Here is a 19,352-nt window from a genome sequence, read left to right as displayed (position 1 = left end):
ATTATCATGCATAAATGATATGTCAGTTCCCAGGCAATTTAAGTCCAATGACAAGGACAGTAATATGATTAACTTGTAAGCTGGTATACTTTCCTTCAATATAAAAAATTTAAATATAGTGGATGTATTATGATTTATAAGACTGGATGATATCCAATCTGAAAGAGAAACAGAACTGATTTACCATTATAAAATTTAATAAACATCACTAAATTACGGAAACAACTCAAAATTGATCACTGGCATAAAAACATCATCATAAATACTTCTCTCTTTCAAATGAGAACCTTACTTGTCTTAATAAACTCATGGTACTGAAGTATAGCCTGTTTCTCTTGTTTATCAATTGCATATGACACAGTAGGAATCCTCAGTGCTCCAGCAAGACGTTCAGACCTAAGCTTCATGCTGCTCCTGTCAATAGCATCTGAAGCCTGGTCTTTCAGGAGCTCTAGTATGTCCACATATTGTTGAGGTTGTATGAAAACAGCTCTGAGGAAGGCTACAAGACTCAGGAACAATGTAACTGCAAGTGGAAGTCCAATAACTGACAGAAAAATTTTCTGCCAGCATCTGTATCTGAGTCGGAGTTTTCTTTTGTTTGTTGAGCCCATGATGAATTTCTGGAAAAGAAATGAAGATCTCAATTATAGACACCTGTATCACTTACACATACTTGACTGATATTCTGAACACAATTTCAGTATTTATGCTACATGATAAAAGTACTTATTTGTAATGTCAGTAGTATAAAGATTAAATCCACTTTTGGGATTTGGACAAAATTTTTGCAGACATCACACACACTGCAGCATATTTCAGTCTGTCTTGCTAAACTCTTTTGTGCAAGTATGTTACCTCAATATCTAATCAGCTGCAGTGTCATCAAAAGAGTGAGGTCCGGTAGTAAAGTTGGTACCTCACAGCAGAACCACTAACTAAAGACAGTCACTGCCAGATGCAGGTAGGAATGAGAGACAGTGATGAAGACATGCGCTCAAGTGATTTGTTACACCGCTGCTTCTGGAAGTCTACTTACACTAGGGTGCAGCGCTGCTCGCCCACTCTTTGATAACCTACTCTGATAGTAGGCTCATTGTAGTTCATATCCAGGAGGGAGTTAATGTCATTATTCAGAACTATGTACCAAAGTTCATAGTTAAATGGAAGTAGTATTTGCCTGTCATTCAGTACAAGAGAAAAACTGTTGCAACATTATATTAAAGTATTACTGAGTACTAGCAGTTATCATTGTGTTATGCGATTATAAATGTATGTCATTCATCATATGGACATGGACATAGACTTCTGTATTAAAGAGTTTTACTGAAACTGAACAAATATTCTCGATGTGTTTTAGCATCCCCTTGAACTCCCCCAGAAGTCTAATCTATTGTCATCTAGACTCACTACAACATGTATAAAAGCAAAAATACTCGGCATGTACTAAAATATGTACATACACTGTTTACTGTGTAGTTTAGGAGGTTTAAATACAAGAAACTGATGAGCGAAGGTTGCTTTAAAAGCAGATAGCCACAAGCAGAAAGGTTTTTTCATAGAAGCAAAACTGTCTGAAATAGCGACCGAGCTAACTTGAAGTAATAATTTAATTCAATTTAAATTTGTACAACAGGAAATCCATAAAAGGAAATTTATGAAAATAGGCATAGTCTTCTCTGAAAAATGCTCATATGATTTTTGCCTAAAGGTTATTGTCCACTAAGGTCAGTTGCTGAAATTTTAGCTACTGGGAACACAGATATTTCTTATTGAAATTTACAGAATAATGCTAAAAAAATACTCTTCTGCACTGTGTTGCATGTTAGGATCCCTTGTGTGAATAAGTGTGTGTGTTTTCTGCTTTAGAGAAAGGTCTTTTGACAGAAAGCTTAAATGTATAGCGGTCTTTTTGTTATGCCTGTTTGTGACTCAGTGTCTCCTCTATATGGTGAATAGCTATATATCCTTTTCATAATATTACTGATTTGATAACTTGTAATCTATTTTTATATTTTACAGGTAACTATTGAAGTATTATTGTAACATTTGTCATATTTCATGGTTCTTGCAAGTAAATATTGTGTTATAAAGGACACAGGCATCTAACCCAGAAGGCAGGAAAGAAAAGTACACTTAGTTGGATATGTATAGTTCTTCAAATTTTAGTATTATGTTCAGTTGGAGAATGCATGAACATTTGCTCATTAAATGTTGAGACATGAAATCTCATAGAAGGTAGGCAACAACGGTTATCTTATAACATTGTACTATTTGGAGCTGAATAACTCACTTCAAAAAAGTCATACAGTTGGTGAAAAATGACTATTAATTAAATTGCTCACTTGATGCATTTTGGATTTATTTTCATCTCCAGACATCTGAAAAGTAAGATGATAACAAATTTGTACATAGAATATGAAAAATATAACAGACATTAAAGTATAAAATGCAATATATGAAAACCTACCTAAGTGAACAGAGGGTACAGGATACGAGTCTTTCTAGAGGTATACATACCTAAACAGACAGACTACCAGCTACTGGAGGGGTACAGAGGGGGAAGGAAGACAAGTTTGGTCACCAGAGGGCAGGAGTTATATGGTGGTGCCATGGGCATATTATCTGACATTTCATATACAAAAAAATGCTAAACTATTGTTTCAAAGGTTACAGACTGTCTAGTAACAACAAGTACAAAATGTTAAAATCTCACAACTTCCTGGCAGATTAAAACTGTGTGCCAGACCGAGACTCAAACTCAAGAACTTTGTCTTTTGCGGGCAAGTGCAAAGTACTGGTAGAGCACTTGTCCACAAAAGGCAAAGTTCTGAGTTTGAGTCTTGATGTGGCACACAGTTTTAATCTGACAAGAAGTTTCATATCAGCGCACACTCTGCTACAAAATTGAAAATCTCGTTCTGGAAACATCCCCCAGGCTGTGGCTAAGCAATGTCTCTGCAATATCCTTTCTTCCAGGAGTGCTACTTCTGCAAGGTTCACAGAGGAGCTTCTGTGAAGTTTGGAAGGTAGGAGATGAGGTACCGGCAGAAGTAAAGCTAAGAGGACAGGGTGGGAGTCACGCTTGAGTAGCTCAGATGGTAGAGCACTTGCCCACGAAAGGCAAAGGTCCCGAGTTCGAGTCTCAGTCCGGCACACAGGTTTAAGCTGCCAGCAAGTTTCATAGCAGCACACAATCCGCTGCAGAGTGAAAATCTCATTCTGTGCAAATCTCAACTGCAAACTTTCTTGATTGATAAGGTGTATGGAACCATAGAAACACCCATGAACAAATGCTAGGTTCCACACAGCAAGGATGCAGGGGCTGTACAAACATACCACATACAGAAAAATGAGTGGCATCAAATATTGCAAAGATTCCTGTGATTCACTCCTAACTGATATCTATTGCCTATAATCAGTACAAGGAATCTGGCTTACAAAAGTGAGCAAAAATATGATTTTATATGCACATAGGTGAAGGGGCTGCATGAACAGTTCACATATTTTTAGTAACAATAATTAAATTATGTTCATGTGGTCAACAAGTCTGGTGTAGAATAACAAAGTGTAATCCACTGAAATGGACCAGTGTAACCAAAAATTTCTTGTTAGAAGTGATGGTGATAGAAGCTCCTGGCATACAGGAGGAAAATAAGAAGGTATGAGACTGAGGAGGGGGGGGGGGGGGTGAAAGGAGGGGTGCAAGAAGGAGGTGGGCAGGGGAAGGAGGGGGAAAGAGGGGGAGGGAGGATGGTGTTCAATGTGAGTCAGATAAAAACATTGTATAAAGCATAGAATGAGTACCAGTAAAATATGTAAAATATACAGTATATATATACGGGGTGGAGCAAATAAAAGTGGCCCAGACAAGTGGATATGGCTGGATGGGAATGTATGTGTATAATCACACCCTGTGATGCACACACAATGTGTACCCCTGCCACGTGATTTACATCAGTTCCTTGTAGCACATTTACACCATCTTCACACCTGACAGAGTTGTTAATAGAGGTCAGTTTGGTCACGGTCCTGGCAGGCGAGGTCACCCGATCTGTCAGTGTGCGTTACTTTGTGTGGGGAGCACTCAAGTCTAAGGTGTATCACAGCAACCCTTGTAGTCTTCAAGTACTGCAGCAGAACATTTCAGATGAGACTGCAGCAATTCCAAAAGTCCAGCTTCAATCTACCTTCAGTAACTTGCTGACCAGAACCCAAAAGTACCAAGAGATGACTGGTGGTCACTTTCAACATCTTCTATAGTCATGTTAGTACCATATTTACTTTTCTCTGCTGTGTTTCTTTGTAACCTGGAACTTTGTTCTCCGGGCCACTTCTATTTGCTCTGTCCTGTATATTACTATCTCCCATAAAATGAACCAACTACACAGCCAGTACCAAAGGTTGTATTTTTTTTTTCTTTTTTTTCCATGCGGTCTAGGAAGCTAGTAATTAAATTGAGTCCAACATATCCATCCAGAAAAAATACAAGATTATACAATCAAATTTATATTAAAGCAAATTTACTGCATACATTAAGTCCAATCTGTGAGTCTATAAAACAGTTATATGTGGTTACAACAGTTTTAATTTTTAACCAATATGAAATTGTCTTTTCAATATTTGATTCCACTCGTTTTCCTGTATATGGTATTTTTGTATGCCACCTGCATCCTTGCTACATGGAGCCTAGCATTTGTTCATAATTGTTATGTATGATTTTGTAGGCCTCATCAGTCACAGAATCTTTCAACCGATATTTGTAAATTTTGTACTTATTGTTACTAGACATCCTATAACCTTTGTAAAAATAGTTTGTCATTTTTGTACATGAAACATCAGATATTATGCCCATGATGCCACTATGTAACCCTTGCCCTCTGGTGGCCAACACTGACTTCCTTCTCCCTCTGAGTCCCTACAACAGCTAGTAGTCTGTCAGCTTATGTTACATGTACAGCTAGTAACACTCATATACTGTGACCCTCTATGCTCTAGCGTATGTTTCCATGTATTGCATTTTGTATTTTGTTAATGTCTGTAAAATTTTCATATTCTATGTATAAATTTGTTCTCATCTTACTTTTTAGATGCTCGATGATGGAAATAAATCTGAAATGCATCAAGTGAGCAATTTGAAGTCATTTTCACCAGCTGTACAACTTTTTTGAAGTGACCTATTCAGCTCCATTACAGTTATACATTATAAAATAACATAGATCATCTGAGTGAAACTTGTATTTTAGAGCAATAACCATCTGCCAAGTTTTGTTTTCATTCAGCAAGACTGTTTACTCTAAACCAATAGGATAATTGAGCAACTGTCTTTTCTACACAATTTTTAAGGTTACTGAGATCATTACTACTGTGAAGAAAAGTTGTCAAACTACTGTTCCAGAATGTTGGAAATTAGTAACGAAAACTTGTGTCATCTGCACACAGTACAGTACTTGATCTAATAAATGAGAGTAGGTACTTAATCATTGCAAGGCAGCAGCAACCGTATGAGACAGACACAGCAACAGGAAAGTATATGATTTTGTGACTTTAACAGTTTCATAACCATGAGCAAATTTTATGATTTCATCTGTGTGCTTTGATAGTTAAGTTTCTTGAGTTTCTGTGTGTTAATTTAATATCTAATAGCCACAGTTGTCAAGTTTTCGTTTGCGTCGGAAAGTAAACCAATTTTGTGACATATTACAAGTTCCTAATCAGGGGCGAATTATTTAATCTCACCTGAGTGCTTTGGTAGTTCAGTTTTTGAATCTCTGTATATTAATCTAACTAGTTAGACACAGTTCCTGCATTTTCATCAGTGTCTACAGTAGATTTCTGCAGCACGTGCCCCAATAGTCTGTTTATCCGGGTATTGTAGTTTTCCATGTTCATTAGTGTATATAGGGACAGTGATTGCTGACAAATTATTACTCGGCACATTGACTGCCGTGTAGTTGCCAGTAGTCACAGCAGAGTTGCCTCCCTATGCCATGTGGCCATGGGAGACCATAGCAGACTGGCACCTAATGCAGCATGCCTGGTTTGATCTGGTGCTGAAACATCCAGGTAACAGGTTCAAAAAATTGGTTCAAATGGCTCTGAGCACTATGGGACTTAACATCTGTGGTCATCAGTCCCATAGAACTTAGAACTACTTAACCCTGACTAACCTAAGAACATCACACGCATCCATGCCCAAGGCAGGATTCGAACCTGCGACCGTAGCGGTCACGCAGTTCCAGACTGAAGCACCTAGAACTGCACGGCCACACCGGCCGGCGCAGGTGACAGGCAACATGTTAAACTATCATGTGTGTCATCATAATCATGGCCAAACCAATCTCCTGTAGCAATGGAATTTCAAATCTTGCCAATTACACTGGTAACATGTCTTGTGATCACAACTTTTGGAACAAGCCCAGTTATATTACTCTTAACAAGAGGGAATCTACTTGTATATTTTAATGATATAGAATTATGATAAGAAAATGGAAACATCATGTGACCCTTCTGTAGATCTAAAATTGACAAAATATTGTGCAGACATGCTTGTTCTCTTGTGCCTACATTATTGACAAAGTGTAAATTGCACTGTCTTAGTAACTTTTTTAGTTCGCTAACACTGCAGTAATGTGTTGTTATATCAAAATCTGCAGTCAAATCTCCGCCATTTCAACATCACACTGTATCCCTCTAGTATCACTTAATATACTAAACAGTGCAATTTTTCTAAAAGTACACTGATGATACTTTTGAATGATCTATAGAAGAATATTAGTACTATGTTAAAACTGTCATATCTATACCAGTAGCTTCAAAGTTCTGTTCTTCACACAAAACATCTAGAACCAATCTATTGAGTGAGCAACTGAATGAGTGGTTGACAGTGATTGTCACACAACCTCTTATGTGCAGTTTTCTGCAACAACTATTTTCTACACTTTGGTTATCAAATTTAACAACTGTAAGTTGAATATCGCCCAGATGTGCTATGTGCTACCAAGGGTGCTCATGTGGAAGTTTACTGATGTGCGAATAAACTTTGATAGTTTGTAAACAATTAGACAACCAGTTTCATATTTGTATCTTACTTCTAGCCTGAGTTATCAATTTATGTAATCAGGGAAAGACTTTTCGGACACACTGTATATTCTGTGTGTCTATATACCAGACCACCTTATTTTCGTTGTGTTATGATGACAAATCTTATATCATTATGAGATGATTCCTGGATGAATAAATAAAAAATCAGAACAAAACAAATAAGTATTATCCAATACATCCAATGGTATCTGCCATTCATGGCTGACTTTTTCCCTTCACAGTGCAGAGATAAACACTGTTGTTCTTGATGCTGAGTCACTTCAACATCCCAGGTAATGAATTATCAGACAAATTCGCCAAAGAAACATAAAGAATTTGATAGAAGTATGTGTTTGAGTATTCGATGTTAAGTATAACAAACAGCACACGCTGCTCAGGAGTGAGTTTGTTAGAATAAACTGCAGTACTGCTGCTACGTTCCTGACTATCCTCGCAATTCAGTGCTGTGTATACTATAGACACTATGCGGACAAGGAAGCAGTTATCCACTGTAGAATAGGAGCAAGTTTTTTATAATGTTAAAGGTGATGATTACTGCAGACATTGCTTCCCCACTTATCCGTGGAAGTAAAATGTAGCTATTTTACACGCATCCATTTTTTTAAACTAACTTTGTGATTTGTGCACTATGTGCACCGTATGGTGGCTTGCAGAGTATGAATGTACATGCAGATGCAGAACAAGTGCGCCTAGAGAGCACTGCGGTCATAAATCACTTTATTTCATTTTATTTTAATTCCTGTCCATAGAGCAACGAGTCAATAAACTGCAAGTAAGCAGAATGTGCCATACATTTAAGGTATATATATATAATAATGAAGTCCCATACTCCATAACAGAGCGTAGGGGACGATGCGGGACACCCGCACCGCCGTACTAGGCAAGGTCCCAGTGGAGGTGGTTTGCCATTGCCTTCCTCCGACCGTAATGGGGATGAATGATGATGATGATGATGAAGACGACACAGCAACACCCAGTCATCTCAAGGTAGGTGAAAATCCCTGACCCCCCGGGAATCGAACCCGCTACCGCGAGACCACGAGCTGCGTTCTTACACTTTTTGTTGTACATTAAATGGTTTGTTATAAAGACTAATCAGTTTTAACATTGACATTAAAATTTTTACAACGCACTACACCTGGGTCAGCCACGACGTGCCCAACTGCACCCAGGCAAGATGTGTGGGTAGAATGTGGGCTGAGGTTCGGACTGCCTTGGCTATGCTCGGTACTTCTCGGAAGCACTCGGTACAACAAAACATTTCATTTATCATTGAGGTGTGGTATTTTTCTTCACTTGGGCAGAATTGTGGTGTCAGCGCCGTTTACCCTGCGCTATTTGTTAGTGGTACAAGGGAAGTTCACAGGTCCAGTGGATGTTTGCGCAAAAAGGGATAATCTACCGATCTGCGGTCACAAGCCTTTAAAAACGTATGGGAATCACGGAAGAGAAGAATGAGAATTCTAAGTAGTATTATGCAGTTATATAATTGATGGTACCAGAGATTTGCTAATGAACAACATTACAACACCGTGTAGAAAGAATTTAAAGATTTAATTGGCGATGAAAGAGCAAAAAATTAGAACGATTGATAGACGGGAGTCATTGTTCTGTACGTCAAAACCCACTTTATGCTCCATGTACTAGCATGGAGCACATCATGAAATTGGTAGTATGAAGAATTGATTTTTTTGAAGGCTTTATATATTACTGCAAAGTACATTGGTTAAGTCAAGGGGACATGCCTGGAAAGAGTTTTCGATTTATAACCCGCTATTGTTGAATGTAAGGAGGAAAATATGAGCATGAAGAGAAATCAGAACATTCGAATGGATTGCAGAGGCAGAACGTTGCATTTTAAGGGTACGAGATGGCACACTGCTCATAGTGAGATACTGCAATGTGACAAACAACTTATTTCTGATTCCAAGGGGCTGCATTTAAAACGAAAATCGCATTGTGGAAGCGACAAATTCTGACAAAAACCTCGTCCATTTCCCTAAGCTCACTGCTATTAAAGAAAACATGAGGTTTGAAGAATTCATGGTGTCTTTGAAAGAATTACAAGAACAGTTTTCTAAACGTTTGGAAGGCACTGCCAGTCTTACATCTGTTTTATAGCAGTTTTCAAGACCGTTTGCCTTTTCAGTTGAAAGTATGCAGGTAGAACAAATTGATCTACAATGTAATCCGCGTTTAAAAGACAAATAATTTTACTTTAAAGTTGCCCACGAGGTTTACGTTGTTTTTCTCTGGAACGGTATCCACGTGTCCATAATGAGGATGCAAACGTGATAAAATACTTCGACACAGATATGTGTGTGAAGGGCTGTTTCGTTAGTGAAACTAAGTAAATCACAATTACATCGAACCTGACTTTTTTTAGATTATATTAATTATTCATTCCATAGACCCACAAAAGAGGGCATCCTCCTGGGTGTGGAACATGTCAGAGAAAATCTGTGAAATTGTCTGCGTCTGTTCAAGATAAAAATTCTCATAAGTCTTCAGCGCACCTAAAATAATTAAATAATACTGAAAATTTGTTTTGTTTTTCATCTACGTTGCTATGAAAGATAAAACCAAGTCATAAGCAGTGTTTCAGTACTCCCATTTAACTGTGGCGCATTCGCAGTTACTTCCTCTTCCCCCTCCACGTACTCAGACATTATGTCGTGGCAGTGTGCAGCCATGCGGGCGACATGACATGCGAACAGGAGCCCTTCTTTCACTACCCAATCAAACATTATTATAAAATTCCTATAAAGAATTTGAAAACACGTTTAAAAAGGTGTTGTTTTAGATAACTGTTTAAAATTTATTTAGGTCGGTAATACTGAATTTGATATTGACTGGGAAAGTATTATAACCTTTGTGCTGGAGTAGTGAACTCCATTTCCTACTTCGTTCATTTCGTGCAATCTAAAATTCTATTCAACAGAAGACATAAGAGAAAAATATATATACTGAGATGTCAATTCAGCTGTTTGAATATGTTTCTACATTAACTGCACATGTGGGCTACATACATTAGTCTGTACACTCAGTTTTGTGTAGTAAAGAGCTGATCGAATGGAAACGGCCCAAGTACGAAGCTTTGACTGCATATTTATCACCAGTTGCACTGATAATATAGATAACAAATGTTGCTGAGCTCGATCTTTTAAACAGTTCAAGGGTATATAAAGGCCAGTTTAGCTTGTTCCTCATGTGTAGGCCAAGCAATATGGAGGACCTCACTCCCATTAATTCTTTATTATTACATTTTTTTTATTTCTTCCTCCAAACAGTGTGCTATCCATGTTCCCTATTACACTGTTATACGGTTTCTCAGTCAAAATATTTGTCCCATCTTCAGAGTTAGTAAAACTGTGTTATTAAGTTTTACAGTGTGAGGTCCTCTATAAATATAACAAACAGCAGAGGACTCTGCACAGAACCTTGTGGTGTTACACAGGTAATGCTGCCCAGTCATTGAGTTTATTGTCCCCTGAGGAGCGAGCACCATGTCATGGACCAGCTAGTTTCTGAGTGTGCACCATCTCGGTAGGAAACGGGGGACAGCATAACATTTCATTACAATCTCCCAAGACATGCATCGCCACTTGGACCCAGGAAACCACCTACCACATATTCTATCGGATGAGGTAACAGCCGTAAGCTACAGTTTCTGCAAAGGAGTGGATATTATAATAAGATTCAATCTCAGTACTGTTTCCAGGCCTTACTGAGTTGTCAACAGCGAGAGTTATAATGCCCAAAGAGCTAAATCAATCTAAACTAAACACAAGCCAAAACGTCAACAGAATGCTTACTGAGAGCAAACTGAGGAAAAGAATACCTCTAAACATGGAAATGTGTAAGTGAGGCAGATTATCCGTAAGTCAGGCTTCTAAGCTAGTAAAAACACGACTGATGTGAGTCTGTGGTCCCCTTAACTCTCGCTTCAGAAAGCAGAGGCTCCATCCAATAGACACGGTGCAGGCGTGCACTATCAGTGGCCGCTGTGACCAGTTCGCTGGCGGTCAACATAGTTGGTTCGGCGATCTCTGTTGCCATGAAATTATCAGCAGGTGTGGATACAAAATCAGCACCATTAAATGTCAGCTTAACGAACAGTGCAGGTTGGGTAGGGTGTGGAAAGGTGGTCGTCTAGACAAGTACATAGCTGTTTTACGCTCACAAGTTCCTTCTGAAATGTTTTGCTTTACTCACACAACCAACTGTGGCAGACACATCAGAGTAGGTTCATCTTGTCTATAAACGTAACTGTACGCTGTTTCTTGCCAGTGATCACTATTGCAAAGTGAAGGTGCGTAGTAGCAGTAAGTACTTTTCTCGTCTGTGACAACACCTAGTCTATGCTAATAGAAAGAGATTTAGGAAGGAATAGAGATGGAACAAAGTTACTAATGAATAGAAAAAAAAACGTTGTCGACAGTCGTCACCTATCTAACAGCGATCAGCATGAATTTGAAGATTCTTTAGAGGTGAAGCCGCGGGTGACTGAAGGTCTGATAATGCAGTGATAGTCATGATGGTGCAGGCAAACATCTCATTCTGGTCGTTGAGGTTATCCCCTCTAGGTTTGGAGACAACTTCCTAAGCAGAATCTGTTTCTAATGCGTGCAGTGTAGGTCGCAGCACACTGAGGGAGTACTTGTGCTTCGAATGCCACGGTCGACAATTTGCCAAGTCGTTTTTGTGAGAAAAGGATAGCGTCTAAAAATTCCGAACTGGTGGTGGTCGCAGCAAAGCTCGAAATGAGATACTTGTAAAATACATGCTGACTTTACACCAAAGAGAGGGACTAGCGAAGCAAAACTTCCTCAGATCTGTGAACGTCTTTGCACTCCTCACAGCACATACCAGTCTCCCGCCTCATTAAACAACAAAATGACAAGTGTCAGTCACCAAAGGGACTTACATCGAAATACACAACTAAAACTCACAATCACGCTTACTAGAATAATTATTTGTTTTAAAAGTCGTTTCCCTAGAATAACTGAACAATGTGAGCTTAAATATAAACAAACCCTCAAGTCTTCTTTGCTTTGTTGCATTAACCATTATTGTAATCGTATTGATCTAACTTTAGAAAATGGACTTCAAGCTACTGATGAAATGGATACCTCTCTGTTCTATGGTTTTTGGCTTAGCTGTAACAAAAGAGAAATCCCTTAGCCTCTTTCCTACCTCATAGGGCGTCTCCACTACTTTTTATCCTGGATCGGCTGTAGTGAAGAATCCGTGGATAGTATGAATCAGTTTGTTGTTGAGAAATGTATGCTTCAAAATAGTGCACTCGACTCAAATCGTTCTGATATGTAGTATACTCACTGAATGAGCTGAGAGTTTATTTGGATCATTCTGCAGATATTGTTTCTTTGAGAAAACTAGTACTGATCCTACTGAATTCTGCTTTGTTATTCCTTATTTCAGTTTTAGGTGTACTGACGTTCGCACGTCACTCGCAACCTGGTACTGCCCATTTTAAATATTCATTTAAACTATCAATGTCTCAAATACAAGTTCACTGTCTCAACAAATGCATTAAACCATTCGATTGGCTCCTATTGTATAACGTTCTTTTGTTCAAAAGCAATTTGCACATATAGTTTTGCACTGTTCGTCTCTTTTCCAAAAATATCCATTCAATTACTGCGCGCACCTTTGTTTGTAATATACTCAAGAAGTTGCTACATACAACGAAAAGTTAAAACGTTTTTAGGGCTATTAATTCTGAAATATAAGACTGCTTTCTTTTTTTTCTCGTTCCCGTTCGTGGACGTCCACATAGTCGATTCGCTCATTATATCTGGCATTATGTAAAGTAGTTTAATACGTGTATGCTCTTGGACGACTGTATAAAATGCACAGTTATAAAAATTGGGAACTAAGTTGTCGCACCAGAGGTCCATCCTTACTATTGGTCAGACAGCACATCATGGAAGAGTGGCGGAGGGAGAGAGGGGGAGGGGGATTTCATACATGAAAATCTTTCTTACATTTTATCAGGAATAATTCAAGTTCTTGACGAAGGTTTCAAGTCATAGTGTTTCTGGTCGTACCGTTCTGAGACAGTTCATGGGTAGCTGGATTGTGGAATACAATGGGATGATAGGTTTAGTATGACATCGGATTAATCGTAATTGTTATTTAACTACACTGGTGTCCAAAACTAAAGCAACTAACCTCTATTTCCCCGTCATCTGTCTAATTAACGATATAATCATACAAACTGTCAATGGATGTCCGTGCGATCTTGTTCTTCACAGAAGATAGCATTCTGGTCAACGGACAACCACGCCAATGATGACTTCAGGACACCTGTCAAATGGGGTAGCGTTTGCCGAGTAGACCCACACCTACAAACGCTGTGTACACAGTCACAGACGGTGTAGTATGGCACAGAGAAGGCAGCTACCGGACTCTCTGCATTGGAGGGCCATAGGAAGAATGGAAGCAGGATAGTGGCAATCTAATGTGGCCCAATGGCTTAATATGACTCGGTCTGTTGTTTCCCAGATGTGGCGACAGTTTATAGAGACCGAAAGGGTATCCCAAAGACCAGGGCAGGGCCGACCACGTGTGACATCAGAAAGAGAGGACCGTTGTTTGGCTGTAATGGCACGACGGTACCGCCGTAGGACTGCACGACAACTGATATCTGACCTCGCAACATTCACTGCACGTGTTGTTTCGAGACAAACGGTGAACAGAAGGCTTCGGCAGAGTAATATTTACTGTCGGAGACCTGCTGTATGTGTACCTCAGACGCGTCTTCACAGAATGGAACGTCTAAAATGGAGCCAAAGTGTCACGTGGGTGGCCGCACAGCGGACCAACGTTCTTCACACAGACGAGTCCTGATTTGGTCTGGAGAGTGATTCTCGACGGATTCGCATCTGAATGGAACGTGGAACATGATTTTGGGACCCAAAAAGTGCGGAAAGAGGCCGATATCGAGAAAGAACCCTAATGGTGTGGGATGCGACTATGTTGAGTGCTGTGGGCCCAGACTTGCCCCCCTTCTAACAGCCATGTACCGCAAGTCTCTAGAGGAATGGAAGGTTCCAAATGATTGGAAAAGAGCACAGGTAGTCCCAGTCTTCAAGAAGGGTCGTCGAGCGGATGCGCAAAACTATAGACCTATATCTCTGACGTCCATCTGTTGTAGAATTTTAGAACATGTTTTTTGCTCGAGTATCATGTCGTTTTTGGAAACCCAGAATCTACTATGTAGGAATCAACATGGATTCCGGAAACAGCGATCGTGTGAGACCCAACTCGCTTTATTTGTTCATGAGACCCAGAAAATATTAGATACAGGCTCCCAGGTAGATGCTATTTTTCTTGACTTCCGGAAGGCGTTCGATACAGTTCCGCACTGTCGCCTGATAAACAAAATAAGAGCCTACGGAATATCAGACCAGCTGTGTGGCTGGATTGAAGAGTTTTTAGCAAACAGAACACAGTATGTTGTTATCAATGGAGAGACGTCTACAGACGTTAAAGTAACCTCTGGCGTGCCACAGGGGAGTGTTATGGGACCATTGCTTTTCACAATATATATAAATGACCTAGTAGATAGTGTCGGATGTTCCATGCGGCTTTTCGCGGATGATGCTGTAGTATACAGAGAAGTTGCAGCATTAGAAAATTGTAGCGAAATGCAGGAAGATCTGCAGCGGATAGGCACTTGGTGCAGGGAGTGGCAACTGACCCTTAACGTAGACAAATGTAATGTATTGCGAATACATAGAAAGAAGGATCCTTTATTATATGATTATATGATAGCGGAACAAACACTGGTAGCAGTTACTTCTGTAAAATATCTGGGAATATGCGTGCGGAACGATTTGAAGTGGAATGATCATATAAAATTAATTGTTGGTAAGGTGGGTACCAGGTTGAGATTCATTGGGAGAGTCCTTAGAAAATGGAGTCCATCAACAAATGAGGTGGCTTACAAAACACTCGTTCGACCTATACTTGAGTATTGCTCATCAGTGTGGGATCCGTACCAGATCGGGTTGACGGAGGAGATAGAGAAGATCCAGAGAAGAGCGGCGCGTTTCGTCACAGAGATATTTGGTAACCGTGATAGCGTTACGGAGATGTTTAGCCAACTCAAGTGGCAGACTCTGCAAGAGAGGCGCTCTGCATCGCGGTGTAGCTTGCTCGCCAGGTTTCGAGAGGGTGCGTTTCTGGATGAGGTATCGAATATATTGCTTCCACCTACTTATACCTCCCGAGGAGATCACGAATGTAAAATTAGAGAGATTAGAGCGCGCACGGAGGCTTTCAGACAGTCGTTCTTCCCGCGAACCATACGCGACTGGAACAGGAAAGGGAGGTAATGACAGTGGCACGTAAAGTGCCCTCCGCCACACACCGTTGGGTGGCTTGCGGAGTATAAATGTAGATGTAGATGTAGACTTCGTATTAATGGACGATAATGCTCGACCTCATAGAGCACAGGTGGCAACAGAAGATATTGCACGCATTGCGTAACCTGTTCGGTCCCCCGATTTGAATCCCGTCGAGAATGCCTGGGATGCACTATGGAGACGAGTTGGATCATGTCAGGATCCACCAACCATCTTCCGAGACTTGTGAGCACCTCTGCAGGAAGAGTGGGCCTTATTGCCTCAATCCAAGTTTGTTGGCATCATTCACAGCATGCCACGTCGTAGTCAGGCCTGTATTGCTGCTAGAGGTCGTCACAACGCATACTGAGCACATTAATCAATTGTCAGAATGTGTGTGCAAATACGTCAAGTTGGTAGAAACGAAGAATGTTTTTGTATACCGTTATACATGTTGCAGTTTTTTACGTTCTGTATTCTTTACGTTGTTTGTACTTTACTGAAGTCTGTTTATACTGTTTTGTGGCAAAATAAACGTAACCTTGCAAAATTTCCATCTGTTGCTTTAATTTTGGACACCAGTGTAAATTTTGTTGGCGCTAGAGTACTATTCAGCGTTTGAAGTCCTTATGTAGTAGGCTTCACAAAATATACGGGACAAATCTGAAGACATCCTGCTAGGCTCATAATGCATAATTTACGGGAAAATAAAACCGAGTTGTTCATAGAAAGTAAACGGGAAGTTTTGGACTAACGACAGTAAACCCTGTTGGGTAAATTTAGAGAATCATTATTTGAGGAAGACTGCGTGACCATTCTGCTACCACCATCGCATATCTCACATGGGATCATGAGAATAAGATCAGAGAGATAAAGGGGCATACAACGGTATATGGACGGTAATTTTTTTCCTCACTCAATATGTAAATAGAACAGGACAGATATACAACGGTATTGATACAATGTACCCTCCGCCATGCACTGTAAAGTATCTTGCGAAGTATGTACGTACATTGCCGGAAAAGAATGCAACATTCGCATGGTCACGGTCATTATATTGGCAAGTGAGTTAAGAGGCAGTTCGTCATTGTAGGAGTATGCCTATACAATAACGAATTCAGGCTAAATGAAATACGCACGTCACAGCAAAACGTTCCCAAACAGTTGCATCAATACACGGAGTAACCCCTCCTCTGGCGGCAACTTAGGCGTGTATTCTCGCATGCAAACGATCATAAAGATGCCGAATGGCTTCTGCCATAGCTTTTCCTAAGCATCTTGCGCCTTTTGTTGCAATTCGGCTACGATTCTTGTAGGCCATCGAGAAGGAGTAAGTTCCCGTTTCATCATGTCCCATCCATGTTCAGTTGATGGCAGATCTGATGATCTTGATGGTCAGGGCAGTTGTTGTACACAACGAAGAACATGTTGTGCCACAGCAGCTGTACGTGAATGTGCACTGTTCTGCTGAAAAAGGGTGAAGAAATGATAGTATCATGGGGATAACAGCCTTTGCAATGTAATGGGCACTGTTTACTTTACACAGCAGGAACACCAAGTGTGACCGCGAGTTGCAATTGATGGCACCTCAGATCATGATGCCTAGGATGGGACGTGTGTCATGGGGAATGCAATCTGGAATAGGCAGCTCACCAAGTTCAAATGGTTCAAATGGCTCTGAGCACTATGGGACTTAACATCTGAGTTCATCAGTCCCCTAGAACTTAGAACTACTTAAACCTAACTAACCTAAGGACATCACACACATCCATGCTCGAGGCAGGATTCTAACCTGCGACCGTAGCAGTCTCGCAGTTCCGGACTGAAGCGCCTAGAGCCGCACGGCCACCGCGGCCGGCAGCTCACCAAGTCTACCCCATACATGTGCAAGTCCTTCACTCACATACAGACAGAACCTACCTTCATCAGTGAAGCTAACTGGGCACCACTTCACTCTCTAGTCGATTCCTTCTTCAGTCAACTCTTTCACAACAACAGAGTGGCCATGCTTGATAGTATTTTAGTGTCAGTGGTAGCCTAGCCAAAGGCATAAGTGATCTTAAAACTGCTGCAAGCAGGTGGCTCCCAATAGTACCTGATGACACAGTAGGTCTTACATATGCCCTAATTTCGCCCCTGGATGATGTTCTGTCAGCTTCCACCACTCCCACAATGTGTCGATCTTTACGTGCATCTACACCATGTGGACGTCCAGAACCTGGTCTACAGGTGTGGGAATGTTCCACAGGCCACTGTCGAAAGCAGTGACACACCACCAACACAATGGGCCCATCACGAACAGCAATCCATCAATATGTCTATCCAGACTCACAATGCTACCCTGTTTAAACGGCTGAAGCTGTTCACAGGCGTAGATGTTTGCCAGTGGGGCACAGTCGTACCCTCGAATGAATATTGCAAACACTGTTCACCTTTAAACTCGGCACAGTTACTGCCTGCAGAGTAAAACAAGGCCTACCAGCAGCACCTGATCGTCGAGGAGCGATCATTAACACTATAACCCCTCAGTACCACAATATTATCTCCTGCTGGCACTCAACACAGTCCTTACGCTTGTTGCATTTTTTCCCAACGGTGTAGACGTAGACTGTGTGAGCTTAAAAACTTTTGTCATAAAAAATACAGAGCAAATATTGCCAGGTGCCATTGTAAAAAATATTTGAAGTACTTACTTTAAACTGTAAGCACATCACCCAGAGAAAGAAATGAAGAAAAAAAATTATGCTTTGAAAGTCTCACTCAAAATCGCTGAAGCAGATGTGTATTCTGACAGCCATGCTCGTGGTCTTGGAGAAGTTCTTTTTTAATTATTACAGTTTAAAAGCATGTGGCTATCTTACAAAGTGTGCCCAAAGATAAATCATCAGTGACACTAAATCATAAACTGAAATATATGATCATCATGTTGTACTGTCGGAAGGCACAATGAACGTATATAGGTACAAGCTAGTGTATGCTGTCCGCAACTTGAAACGAATTCTACAAATTTCTGACAAACAAACTGTAACACATTCTGGAATACCACAAAGGCATGACATTAATAAAGTTCCAGAGGGACTGCGACGAATTCCAAAATACACTGTCAGACAAAAAAGTGAAACGCCCAGAAGGGGGGAGAAGTGGAAATTAAATTTCACGGGTTGAAAGGCTGTATAGTATTTCAGTGATTACTAAATCGAGTCAAATTTACGAAGAACTTGGCAGCATGAGCCCACTTATCAGTACGACGTTGCACCCTCCTCTGGCCCGGATGCAGGAACTAATTCGGTCGAGAATGGTCTCATAAAACCGTTGTATCTTCTCCTGAGGAAAGCTGGTCCACGAATATTGTAACTGGTCTTTGATGTCACAGATACTGGCAATGGGATGGAGCTGACATCTGAGCTGGGCTCAAAAATGCTCCATTGGTGACAGTTTGGTGATGTTGCTGGTCACAGGAGTACCTCAATATCATGCAGACAGTTTATAGAGACACTTGCTCTGTTGCAAAATGATGCTGTTGCACGAGAAGTAACACATGGGGACGGAGGATTTTCATGACGTACCATTGTGCCGCCAGTGTTCCCTCAATCACTACTGCCCATGACCTAAAGTCGCACGAGATGGCTACCCACACCAAGATGCTAGGAATAGCAGCACTGTGCGTAGGGCCGGCCGAAACCATCCAGGCGGCCATGGCGAGTCTCTCATTTGGCGCCCTTTACCATATAAGACTATGCATAATGAAAAGGAAACTAATATTGGATTGGGTAACAAAACTTTTATTTAATTTGATATAACTAAGCAATGAGCCTACATTGTCAGTCAGTCGTCGGAACACACAAAATTTAATGAAAAACAAATATAAACAAATGG

General features: G+C 40.5%; 1 protein-coding gene across 1 annotated transcript in view; it reads right to left on the bottom strand.

Moving 5' to 3' along the window:
• The window catches only part of LOC126471474 (N-fatty-acyl-amino acid synthase/hydrolase PM20D1-like), a 248,749-nt gene that overhangs the window by 108,998 nt on the left and 120,399 nt on the right, over window positions 1-19,352 (bottom strand). Inside the window, exon 2 of the mRNA XM_050099670.1 lies at window positions 293-623. Within this exon, the coding sequence (XP_049955627.1) occupies window positions 293-614 (322 nt within the window). The 5' untranslated portion in view covers window positions 615-623. The remainder of the gene's footprint in view (window positions 1-292; window positions 624-19,352) is intronic.

Source organism: Schistocerca serialis, chromosome 3, assembly GCF_023864345.2.
Source record: "Schistocerca serialis cubense isolate TAMUIC-IGC-003099 chromosome 3, iqSchSeri2.2, whole genome shotgun sequence".
In the NCBI taxonomy this organism is placed as follows: domain Eukaryota; kingdom Metazoa; phylum Arthropoda; class Insecta; order Orthoptera; family Acrididae; genus Schistocerca; species Schistocerca serialis.
Note: the sequence above shows the minus strand (reverse complement) of the source record. Positions and strands in the feature narration are given on the sequence as shown.